Genomic DNA, 13,394 nt, shown 5'->3' on the forward strand with positions numbered 1-13,394 from the left:
TTGCACAAGGATACTGGTACTTACCTCTTTTGCAAGGTGTTCTGAGGTGAGCAGAAGGAAATTGCTGGGTGGAGCTGGGATGTAAACTCACTTATGTTTTCTGCTGTCCCTGGAGCCGTGTCTGTTCTGAATGAAACGCCATCACCAGAAGATGGCAGTTCCAACAGAATACCCTTGGGCCACCCTGGCTTCGACCTGCATTGGATCACTCAAAACTGGCAGTCGTGCAGAGAGTCGTCCGTCACGGGGCTGATGTCAGCGTGGCTTCTCACAGCTCCCCCGTGCCCCCACTCAGGGACACTGGAGCGGCTCTCGCAGCTGACCCGTCCCTGAGCAGTGTGGTGTCTATTAGTTTTATTGCTGCTTTGATTGTTTGCAGTTGATTCTTGCTGCTTTCCGCTGAAGTTTAATTCAGTTTGCATTTGGAAATACAAGGGAGAAAATTTGTTGTTTTTATTAGAGGCTAAGCTGCACTGAAGGCTGGATGACGATCCATTGTTCATGTTGTTACAAAATCCGACTAAGTGGGGAAGCAAGCACAAAAGGAGGGGAAAGTATAATTCAGATTTGCCAAACAGCCTGAGAATAATTCGAAGATTAGCAATTTGGCACTGTTTACTGGCAAGTTGTGAATTAAATGTATCCTACTTTTCTCTTTACATTAGTGTAATGTGTCACTTCAGTTCTGGATTTCATGTCCTTCTCACACATCTTACTCCTCCTTCTGTCAATAGGCAGGACTGTATTTTACTGCACAAGAAATGTAGGAGAAAGCATTTAATGTGACATCAGGGACTTTCTAATTGCCAGTCTCTGAAATGTGCTCATAATATCTGCAGTTTGCTTATTGAGTGGAGATGAATCGCTTCCAATTTACTTTTATGAATGCAAGTGGAACATTTGTGAAGAGTGGTTTCTGTTATTTACACTGTGAAATGCTTGTCAGCAGCCAAGTGTAAAAGACCTGGGTGACATTTATGCTAAATTCTCTTGTTGCAGTCATAGTTAAAAGAAAGGATAAAATTTCGTGTGATGCTCTGAAATGCACTGGGTGAAGTTCTGTTCACAGCTTTAGCTGTCCCTGGCTTAACTCTGTATATTCATTTTGGGTATGATGCTTAGAGTTAAAAGGAAAGCTTGACTATTGCAAATGAGAAAACAGTATTAGTGACACTGAAGTCACTGGTATGTTTGCCATGAAGTTTGGCTAATCACGATCATCACTCTGAGGTTGCTACTGATCTGCAGATGTGTGGTGATGCTTGATGTCTGTAATCTTTTCTGATTTCTCACCCCTCTCTAGACTTTTCTGTCCCCTGTGGGGAACTTATTAAACCCTTGTATTACAGGGACTAGAATCACAGCCACTAGTGCAAGAAAATATCTTTGAGATCATATTTCATGTGCCTTCCGGGGTCTGATATAATCTCCCAATAAGAATATACCAGACATTAACTAGATACTGCAGCTGGTCTTGTCTCTTTCTAATTTAGTGGGATTTGGGCATGCAGACCAGAGGGAAGAGAGCTTTTTTTCCAAGTGCAGCAATGCATACTTATTTGGAACAATTAAATCCTATTCAAAACCAGCATTCCATATCAGTCCCAACCTAAAATTCAGCTGGGTGTTATAATAACTCATTGTTTGATGCAAGGACAGAGCACCTGTAAAATTTAAGATTGTCATCATTTCTCAATTGAGAGATGAATGGAGAAAGTTGTATTTTATAGTCATATACAGATTATGGCATAAAACATGTATAGCCTGTTTTAAATATAATGTTATATTAATATTATAAATATTGATTAAATATTATAAGTATTAATATACACATGAAACCCAAAAAATTGTTTGCATTTTTAAATGTGGGAAAAGCAACCTCCAAATTTACAGGTTGGTTTTGGCTTTTTTTCTTTTAACAAACTGAAAAAAAAGCAAAAATGCTGTCTGTTTTTTGCTAACAATTTTTGAGAAAGAAAGGGCAAAAACCAAGCCAACTTTGAAATACATGTCACAATTGAGGAAAATTAGAAAGCAGCAAGATCCAGAATAGCAGAAGTATTAGGGAAAGTGATAGTGTTTTTCATTCAGGATCTCAAATGATTGAAGTCTATTTTTGGCAGATTTGGATTTTGCCCAAAGATGTTCAGTGTATAAGTTGGATCTATGCTGATAGAAGGAAGCATCAAGCAATGAACTGCACCATGACGTCAGTCTTTAGGTGGAAGAAGCACTGTGAAAACTCTCGGTTCCAAAAAAACCCCAATACTCCAGGTACAAGGATAACTTTGAGGTGTTGCCCTCATATGGCATTCAGTGGGGTAGCTTCAGAGTAAATGTGTCAGTTAGGGCCATTGCCACAAGGAGCAGTTCTGTGTTCTGTACAGGGAAGACAACACTCATAGTTGTGAAGCATCGATACCCACTGTTTCCCTTTCCTCCTCAGAAGATGACAGTATATGTACTCCTGACTTCCTGTAGGATCAAAAGGGAATTATGTTTATTCACTTGATCAGAGGCAAAGCAGGCTGTTCTCTATGAAAGGTTTCTCTTCCTGTCTGTGTCACTCACAGTCACTTACTGAAATGTTATGACTGAGTGGAAATCAGCTATAACTTATGTTGGCCACTATGTTACTTTGATAAAATAATAAAAATAATCAGTAAGGGCCAAAAGTCATGAAAGGTGAGGACCTCCATTTCCTCTTGGCTTGGTAGGGATTTTTTTTTAAATTGCCTTATAAAAGGGAGAAAAAATGGGATTGTGCCCTAAAAATCTCTGGTATGAGGTTAGGAGATATTTCATGTTTGGGTGAAAGCAGGTCTGAGTAGCAAGTCTTCTGTTTCAGTCCCAGTTTGCAAACTGCCAGGTCCCTGTGGGCTCTGGTGGAGTCAGTCACACAGTTCCTGAAAAAACTGAACGGCTGCAGAATTGGATCTTGGGTTACTGTTTCATTCTAGAGGGGATTTGGTGGTGTCGTCAGTCCAGTAAGTTCAATTTTTATGCCATCACATTTTATTTGACACTAAACTAAAACAGCTGCTTGCAATTAGCACACATGAAAGAAACAATAACAAAACTGCAGCCTGCCCTTCAAGCACTACACATACTCAGTGCAAAGGTTTTACCAAGTTCTGGTGATTTTCCCTCCCTCTGCTCTAACTGAAACATCAAAAACAATTGATCTCACTGAAGACCAAATGAAAAAAAAAAGTTTATCATTCCCTGAATGTTTCTTATTGGCAGCAGTGACTGGTTATTGGAAAATTTAGGCTGCTCCAGATGTGGGCATGAAGGGGACTCTCGCTGCTGCAGAGCCGATCTAAGCATGGAGTTAAAGGGAGGCAATGGCTGTTGCTGCCCTGGGACAGGATGATGTAGAGAGCTGGTTTCTTACCAGGACTGGGATCCAGGGTAGCTGGCCCACCCTCCCATTGGGAACAGTGAACAAGGAGCTTGTAAAATACACAGACCAAATGGAAATGACCCCTACTGACTGAAACCAGCTGCATGTCAGACCTCTCACTGTCTCTCTTGATTTGCTATCTCAAATAAATGGATGTGGTAGAAGGGCTACAGAAAGAAAACAAAATAATTTATTCTCCTTGAAGTTGCACCACACTAGCAAGCTTCAGTTTTTACAGCTGAAAAAAAAATGTTTATTCACAGATTAGGTTTTTCCCTCTTTTTTTTTTCCGCTTTGAAAGTCTGCAGTTTAGAAGACGTACTGTAGCTCAGTTTCAGAAGACTTTGACAAATAGACATGGTAGATTTTGTAAGGTATTTTACGCATAAAACTTCTGGCTAATAAGAACTTGGTTGTTTTGCATTTAAATTCAGAAAACAAATTTATAGCAGCTTTTGTTGGTGCTTTGTCTTAGACGTGCATGGTGGCTCAGCTCCATGAAAAACATCTTAGTGAGTTGTGAAGAAACATGATACAGAGAAAGATTGGACTTATTTATGCATTTTCCCCATATTTTTCCTGATACACTCCTGGGTAACACCAGTTATTCTGAGCATTGTGAGGAGCTGCTTGAAGTAACCATGGTAGCACTTGAATTAAAGAACAGTTCAGGACAACAGTTCCTCCAGTCCTCCATTTGATGCCCAGGATGGGTTACTGCTTTTGTCATTAGATTGCCCTCTGTTCTGACTTCAGAGGTAGAGAAGGAGGTACTTAACCTCACTGTCACATTTGATCTCTAATTTTGAGAAGATCATCAGGATGGGACACATGCCATGAAGTTATGGTTTGACAGACTTTTTTAAGCAACTTCTTAAAAGACATCAGTCTAGACTTCATTCTTGCAAACTCACATAGTGATGTGTTTTGCAAATATATCTGGATTTTTTTGTTTTTTCTTATAAGTCTTGGACAGCCAACTGATCATTAGTGAAAGAAGTCACTAAATTTAGATTAATAGATCTATTAAAGTGTCTTGGTAGAATGATCTTCATGAAGTCTGATAAAGCATGTGGATACAAAAACTTAAGGATGACACTTTGAAGTGAATGTTACTTCTTTTGCCTTCCACAACCTTCTGTTTTTCCTCTATTTTTCTTTTTTTTTTTTCCTTAAGAATTTGTTTCTTCCTCACTAACAGTTGTACAAACACAATACAGTAACAGCTTTGAACATAGAAGCCTTTACCTGTGGCTTTGCGGTGTTGAAACTGCCAGATGTTATTTCAATACAAAATAGACTGCAATCCCCATCTGTAGGTTCTGAGAGTCCTGGCAGTCACTCTTTTTGTTTTAAAAACAGAACCAAAATGCAGTTCAGCCTGGGCATTGTTCTTCTGCTGGCATTTTTTGTCACATTGGCTTATTGGATTTTTGAAATCATCTGTGACCCACAGATAGATATTGCTATGGGGAAAGACTCACCTCTGTGCCTCCTACCATTCACCTCTGTGCCTCCTACCATTGCATTTTGTTACTGACGGTCCTATGGTGAAATCTCCTACAGATGAGTTCTCTACTATTCATTCTATCCTCTGGCTGGATATGATGTAGTTTTTGAGTTACTCAAATTGTGCTGGTTTGGCATCAAGTGATACGGTGCACCTCTTCCCTTTCTTTTTTATCTTAACATTCTCTGCTAATTATTTGCATTAGTGAGAGTAAATCAATTTACTTCTTTGAAAATATAGTGTTAAAGAGGTCTTGTGTGGCTGCCTGTAGATAATGTTCTATGTTGAGCAAGAAGCAGAACCATGGATGTGAAGAGGTTTCTATGGGTTTGGAAGAAACTCTTCTCCTAGCTGGCATCTGTGAGGCTCTGCCTTTGGCACACACTTGTAGGAGGCCAGTGATTTCAGTGGTCCAAGGGTCAGATGACACCAGCAAGGTGTTGGTATGCCAGTACACAGCTTTGGGATGACCCTGCAATTGTGCTGAAAGGGAGCTTTTTTACTCTGTATTTCTGCAATCCTTTGTACACAAAGGCCCTACGCTGCAGTCCAAAATGTTTCAAGCTTTCCCTCTGGCTTTTAGTTCTGTTCAGGTAAAAGTGAACAAATCCCATGTGACGAAGGAAAGTTTTGCTCTGGTCAGATTCCAGGGCCCAATCCAGTGACATGGTGTACAAAACAGAGAGAGGTTAGCATGTGATGAAAGGACAACACACACTTTAACTTTTCAGCAAAGAAGGAGGATCAGGTTGAGGCCATCCTCCTCGCTATTTTCCCAAATTTATGATGAAAGAACAGATTGGGTACTAGTATAACAGAATTTTAAAAACATGAAAATGTAATATATTTTCCAATGAGTCTTTTAATAATGTCTCAAGTAAAAACAAGATGGGCATTATGTTGCATTTTTATTTTAATCAGACATTCATTTTTAAAAGTTGTGAGAATACAAGCTTGTTGAAGGTAACTCTCCTGAGCTGGCCAAAGAGAGAGAGTTATTTTTCCTCAGAAGCACAGTAGGAAATGTATAACTGTTAAATTTCAATTCAGACATTTTAATCTTTAAATATTTGCAGTGGAAAACTAGATTAGACCCCAAGAATATGTTCTTTTTCAAACTGAAGTAAGATGCCTTTTAGCAAGGGAACAGCAAGAGGAAAACTAAATAAATCTCAAAACACAAGACAGGGCACCATTTCTGCAACAGCATATCTGATTGGTCAGATCACCATGTATGAGGGTTGAATTTTCTGCCTTGTTCTGTTCCAGAGATTGAAGGCAGCACTGACTCATCATCCTGCCGCCATGTCGAACGGGAATATGAACACCATGGGCCACATGATGGAAATGATGAGCTCGCGACAGGACCAGACACCACACCATCATATGCACTCACATCCTCATCAGCACCAGACACTGCCACCTCATCATTCATACCCACATCAGCACCAGCATCCGGCACACCATCCTCATCCTCAGCCTCATCACCAGCAGAACCATCCTCACCACCACTCCCACTCGCACCTTCATGCACACCCGGCACACCACCAGACCTCGCCGCACCCACCGCTGCACTCGGGCGGCCAAGCACAGGTAGACCTTCGTGTCCTGCTGCATCTCTGAGTTTTGCTCTTGGGTGGAGTTAAAGTCTGATCTCAGTATTGTTTCTTCTTGCATGCGTATCTTGTTAGATACAAGCCTGTTGGGCTGCTAGCAAATGTCTGCTAATGGTGATGGGGATGCTCAAACTTTATTTAGAAAATGGAGTGAAGCAACAACTTGTTTTGCTGCCTAATTTACTCGACATTTGTAATTTCTTACTTTATAAGGAGTTCCAAGGCTTTTCAGTGCTCTGAGCTCTGCAGATTACCACATATCCTTTTATGGATGAGGTTTATTACAGAGATTGGCACATTATATATGTTGCTTAATATGCTTGAACCTGAACTTCTCAAGCCAAGATTTAACAAACTGTATGAGTTCTACCTGGAGAAATACATAACAAAGTCTTTATGAAATGAAATGGCACTAGTGTGTGTGGCCAGGGGCAGTATTCAAGACTGGAGATAATAGAGGTAGTTCTAATTAAGGATACACTGGCTTGGAAAAGATTAATTGCTCCAGACCCTGTGAAGAGGACACACATCTGCATAGTATGAGAGAAAGATTAGCTGTGAGTGCAGCCAATACATGGTGCTTGTTGTGGTAGGAGAAGGACGAGGATGAAGCCAGTCCAAGGACAGAGATTTAAACAAAGAAGGCAATTTAGACTTGTATTCATGTGGCAAGTCAGTGAAGGTCTTCACTGAATGAGATGGAGGACTCAATTTTTTTGACCAGGTATATCGGCTTCAGCAATTTGGATAATTTGTTATCTGAACTGAATGTTTCTTGAACTAATGAGCTAGTGAGCACAAACTTTAGCAGAGTCATTTTTAAGAGGAATTCAGGAATTCTATTAATGTTTTAAAATTATAGGCTTCTGCATCAGGATCACACAAGACAATAAAGCTCTGGAGGCAGTTACTGTAACATGTCAGGTCTGGAGAGCAATGTTAAGGAAGACAAACAGGCAGTACATGGAATGTGAGGACAAAGAGGAATGCCAGCCATAAGAAGTTCAATCTGTGAAGTATTGTGTTGCTTGCAAATACCTTTCAGACAAGCTCTTAGAAAACATTAAAGAAAATGAGAATATTTGGCTGGCATCCCAGTGTCCCACAACATTAACTATTTACTAACATCTAGCTTTATTACTGCAGAGTCTGCAAGCACATGGGATCTCCCTAAAGTATTTGCAAATGTAAAATGAATTGTCAGCTTTAGAGAAACAGTCTAAGTAAGAGCAGCAGACTCCCCTGTGAGAGGATGTCCATAGCTTTCCTAAGTTTACTTCAGTTTTTACTTTGTGAGTTCAATTATTTTACCATCGGTTAATGAGTTATTTTCCTTGGAGTTGTTTAAAAACAATAAATAGACATCATCTCATATCAGAGAAACCAAAAGCAACCTGATTGCTGTATTGGAGATCACTGAGAGAGTAAGGATAAAGTTGTGCTTAGCCAATTGAGGACTCCACAGATTAGATGGCAGAAGCCACTCAACTTTCACTGAGGGGTTAAGAGGATAAACATGTTAATGCAGTTGAGGGCATCAGATGCCATGGTATGGAGCACTGCTGCAAAACATTCACAGCACCACTTTAAACAGATGATGAGAAAACTACTGGGGAAAACAGCTACCATGGGGAAACAAACCTCACAGTTTTAAGGACAAGATCAGTGAGCCAATGGCCTTCCTCTAGACCCACTTGGACAGGGACCTTGACTTTCTTACACAGTTAAGACAGTTTAAAATTCTTGTGCTTTGTATTCCCTGCTAGCTGGCACCACAAAAGACTCTCCAGGCAGGCAAGAAGAGATACAGGCACATGGGTAGGTGGACTGATTGGCAACCACACAGCTGTCAGGGTCCCTCTGTGACCAGTACTACATGGTCTCTGGAGCTGGGTCAGTGCAGTCAGATGAGCTTTGCCATGCACAGTATGTCACTGGAGGCAACAGACCCCATGGGACATCAAGGAGATCTTCACCTTGTCCATGGGTGTAAGTGTCACCAAAAGGATAAGACAGAGGGTGATGGAGTAGGAGTCCCAGGGTCAGTGGCTTCCCCAGGCAGCAGAGCTCTTGTTGTGCATCTGTTCCTCTGGTGCAAAGGCAATAGTGACTTCTGAACAGATGCACTGGAGGGGGAAAAGAAGGGCTTGCTGAGTAATAACCACATAGCTATTACTTTCAAAGCTCATCCCTAGTCCCCATGGTAATGGCCTCTTTGGGGATCAGATTGCTCCGGCAGACGTTAATTTTATGGTGTGATTTTCTAATTATTAACCTCCTTATTCTTCTGAGCCAGATTCTTTCATTCCAAACCACCTGCCAAATGACAGCATGGTCCATGCTGCTGTAAGCTGCATACTCCCATGCCGAGACCGTTGTTATTCTGCACTGGGCCCTTCTGTAATGTTAGAATTAATTTCATGCTTTTCAGCTACCATTTTGATACACAGGAGCCCAAGGCATTATGTTTTTATAGAATTAGTGAATGAGTATTAGTATTGTGGTAAACTGCAAAGAGCAGAGGTAAATATTGGATAAAAGTAGAAATCAGCTTCTGATCTTTCTGAGAAAGAGAGATATTTTACCAAGTTCCAGTTATGCTGCCTCAACTACTACAAAAATTATAGTGTATTCTGCATTGGTCCTCTGAAGATTTTTTTATATCAAACTTGGCAGAGTGATAGCTCAAGCGGAGTTGGGGTTTGGATGCCATTTCATTCTCTTAGCTATCCTATGTTTGTCTTCATGATGGAGACCTGATTAGCATCCTCTAAGAACACCAAAATTAACTTACATTTTTATATTTAGGTAATTTTCTTTCTTATGTCCTAGGTAGGGCAATGAAATTCTGCTAGAAAATTATGCTTAGACGGTTACTAAGATATAGTCTAACATATTTCAGGGTTCAGAGCTATCAAGTAAGAGTCAGTTAATTATCCCATGTGACATTATTAGTGGAATAATGGCAGCCCTTATAATTAATATCTTCCTGAGATGGAGAGAAGATTTTGTTGTTCTGAAAATGCACTCTGACTACCCAGAGACTGCCTGGTATATTCTGAAAACAAAATTACTCACTAGTTATTCAGGACAAAATGACCACATAAGAGGAATTAAAAAAAAAAAAAATTGTATCATTACCTTTTTCTGCCTTTGTACCAGACTTCACCTAGAGAGTTAAGAAACAAGAATTTTTAAAGCTGAATGGAAAAGGAGCGAAAAGGGATAAGGAAATATAAATAACAGATCTCTGAAGTCTGGAAAGGTGTTATGTATTGGAAAATGAAAGGTCTTTGATGAGATGTTGACATAAAAAGGTACTTCTGAGACCTCTGCACTCAGACATGCTGTTAAAGAGGCAGCATGCCCAGCCCTGGTGGACAGGGAGCAGCTGGAATCCCTTGGCAGCAGTCTCCTGGCAGAAGGCAGGGGATGCTGGTGAGAATGGGGGATGTGCCCACTGCAGCTGCCGTGGACCTGGCAATCCAACCCTCAGTGTGGACAGCATGTTGAAGATTTTATCATTAAACATATGGAGTTCGTGCAGCTGAAATTTTAAAAATCAGTCAGAAAATGTGGGGTGGCTTATTTATTTTAGAAGGCTATTCTTAAAAAAAAATTTTTTTGCTCCTGTGAGAGAGATTCCCTGACGGTGCAACATAAAGCTGAGAATAAATTTGGCTTTATGCAAAAAGCGTTATCAGATGTACAGAATAATTACACATAAAATTGCCACTGTAATTGCCACAAGTCAGCTGGGGGAGGGAGCAAACTAGATTCTAGACAGAAAGCCACCTCAACTTCGCAAGACTCAAGACGATAGTATCATTTTAATTGAGACAGACTGAGGTGTTAGGCAAACGTTAATTGCGGCAATTGAAATTCAGGGCTCAGTCTGACAAAGCACTGAGTGCGTCCACTCCCTGCAGTCAAAAGGAAGCACCTTGGAGGTTTGGGCTTTTGCCAGAACTAGAGGGTTAATTTTGAGTCAACAATTCCAGTTTCCAGACTGTTCCAGACTATGCAGGAGTGGCAGCAGCAATGTGAGCTGAGTGTAAGCAATAGGATCCATGGACTGGGTTCCCAGACCCCAAGTAGAGGGAGAGAGAAGGTGTCTCCAGAGCCCCGTAGCCTGGGTGCCACAGACAGGCAGGAAAGTAGTCCAAAAGCCTATTCCCAGGGAGTTGAACATTAAATCTGGTGCTGTTTCCTGACAGGGATGCGGGAATGTCACATCTGCCCAGGAGTCATTTGGAGAATAGTTTACACGGCACTGCTGCCACCATGCACCTTTTCTGTAATATTGTGGGCCAGTTACTCTCAGGAGCAGGATCAATACTCCCTTGTACTTGAAAAAGCATAAATACATATCTTTTCCCATAGTTTTGTAGCCGTGGACTGGATGTGGGGTTCCTATACTCTCAAAGCCAGGACTAAATTGAATAAAAACAAGAATAGCATCCACAGCACAGAGGTCAAATGGAAACTGGTAAGAGGAATATCCCTTACCCACATAGTGCAGGGACATCAAAACATAGGTTCAAGTTCAATTCATCAAAACACAGGTTCAACCTAAAGTCTTTCATTGCCCATGGAGGGCAGTGAGGTCTGCTGCCTTTGTGCAATCCCAGCCCACAGCTTCCCAGCTCCATGCAGGCACAAAGAGCTCTGCAGCTCCTGTCTCCAGAGATGGCAAAGATTGAGGTAGAGATGGTGAAGGTCAGAAAATATAATTGGCCTAAAATTTTAGGCAACTGGGGGACAAGGGAAGAATGAGAGACACAGAAATTAGACCACTACAGTCCTCTGCTTTGATTAAAACAGATCCTGAGAGAAACTGGACATTTCAGATTTGAAATAGGTGGTGGCAAAGAATGCATCTAATTGAATGCTTTTCACCTAGTGAAAGTTAGTTCTTCTGAAAGAACTAACTCAAGGGAGAAAAAATACTTAGACGATCATTTAAAAAAAAAAATCTCTTCTTCGACTACGGCAAGGATTTTCCAGCAGCTGCTTTCAGTGGCACCTGGTGCAGCTTTTGACTTGAGCCTGTTGCAGACCTTGCTGGGGAGCAGGCAGAGTGTGTGTGATTCTCCTTCCCATTTCAGCATACCCCTCTGTAACTTCCCCCATGGCACCCCCTGTAAAACGCCTCCTTGGCCCGCAGGTTTCTCCGGCGGCGCAGCAGATGCAGCCCACGCAGACGGTACAGCCACCACAGCCGACTGGAGGTCGCCGGAGGAGGGTGGTGGATGAAGACCCAGATGAGAGGAGGCGGAAATTTCTGGAAAGGAACCGAGCTGCTGCCACGCGCTGCAGACAGAAGAGGAAGGTCTGGGTGATGTCACTGGAAAAGAAAGCAGAAGAGCTCACCCAGACAAACATGCAGCTTCAGGTGCGAGCCACTGTCTGCGCCCCTGAGGACACAGAGGGGCTCTTTGTGCCTGACTGACAGTGCCTTTGGGGCTGCCCCCGCACAGCCAGCTCCTAGTGGGAGCCCAAGTACAATCAGTCTGTTAATCAAGATGTGTGTGCTTCAATTAAAGAAATACTTACATTTTAGCAGGATAAGCCAGGAAAAAGCTGTCTTGGGATTTAGAAGCCTTCACTAGATGGAGTTGTATTTATTTTCTTTCCTTGTCACTGTTTTTTGTGGAGATTTTTTTTTGAAGTGCCATTAACATGTCTGTAAAATTTTCTTCAGAGCAGGGCATGTAGTTAAACCCTCGTTCAAAGCCTGTGAGAGAGAAGCACAAATAAATCAGTCTATCAGTGAGGAAAACTGGATAGATGGAAATACCATGAATATGATAATAAAAGCCTTTCTTACAGTGCTGTCCTTCTTATGGTAGGCACAGTACTTCTGCTTCATGCTTCATGTGTGCTGCCAAGGGCAGAAAACCATTTGTAGAATGTCACTCCTCCAAAACATTCTCCCACAAAACTCAGAGGTGTGAGCAGCACCGAGGCACTGGCTGCAGCTGAGCTGTAGGTGACAGCAGTCCTGTCCCTGAGCACGGCAACATGGCCCTTGCCCCCACGGGTCTGATCCCTGGCCTCATGCAGAGAGCCCCAGTATTTCCCAGTTAGACTGAAACATTGCCTTAAGTGTCTCTGGTGCTGTGAAGTTAGTTCATTTGTCAGACTGCCTTCAGAGGTTACAAAATTATGTCACTGACAAATGTTAAAATAAACCCGGCACACAGCCTTTTTTGCTCAGTTCATTCAAAGTTATAGAGCACGTTTTATGCTCTTGGGAAGAAGCTTTGTGGAATAGCGTGGTTTAAGCTTTGTTGCTAACCAAAGTCTCTCTTTCCTTTCTAGAATGAGGTTTCCATGCTGAAAAATGAGGTAGCACAGCTGAAACAGTTATTGTTAACACATAAAGACTGTCCGATAACAGCTATGCAGAAAGAATCACAAGGATATCTAAGTAAGTAGCTGGTATGTTTGCGCTGTCTCCACACTCCTCACAGGAAATCAAACCTTCCAATTCTTCCCTCCAGAACCCTTTCTTGGTCATGTTATCACTTGAACCTGTCTTCTCAAACATCATCCGAGCCATCCAATCTCCTGCCCTTATTTATCCAGCCCCGCTCAAAACCAAAAAAGCCCCGGTTTGCATCCCACACAGCAGAGCTAGTCTTCCCCACCCCTCCTTTCGGCAAGGAGATGCACACGGATGGACGCTCACTCCCCTGTGGAGGATCCTGCTTGAACTCACAGCTCCAAACCTGCAAGAGTCCTCCTGGGCACGGCGCTGCCAGAACCTTAAAATAACTCTCAAAAGGAAAATTAAAAAGGAAAACATTACAGTCCCCTCCAGCGAAAATGGTACTGTGCTCTGACAGTGGCACAGACC

At 41.9% G+C, this 13,394-nt stretch overlaps 1 protein-coding gene across 6 annotated transcripts in view; it reads left to right on the plus strand.

Moving 5' to 3' along the window:
* The window catches only part of CREB5 (cAMP responsive element binding protein 5), a 257,670-nt gene that overhangs the window by 236,771 nt on the left and 7,505 nt on the right, over positions 1–13,394 (plus strand). For all 6 annotated transcript variants that reach the window (XM_063153664.1, XM_063153647.1, XM_063153683.1 and 3 more), the window contains 3 exons: positions 6,186–6,509; positions 11,700–11,927; positions 12,857–12,965. In XM_063153664.1, the coding sequence (XP_063009734.1) occupies positions 6,186–6,509; positions 11,700–11,927; positions 12,857–12,965 (661 nt within the window). The remainder of the gene's footprint in view (positions 1–6,185; positions 6,510–11,699; positions 11,928–12,856; positions 12,966–13,394) is intronic.

The sequence above is a fragment of the Melospiza melodia genome, chromosome 1 (genome assembly GCF_035770615.1).
Source record: "Melospiza melodia melodia isolate bMelMel2 chromosome 1, bMelMel2.pri, whole genome shotgun sequence".
NCBI lineage: Eukaryota > Metazoa > Chordata > Aves > Passeriformes > Passerellidae > Melospiza > Melospiza melodia.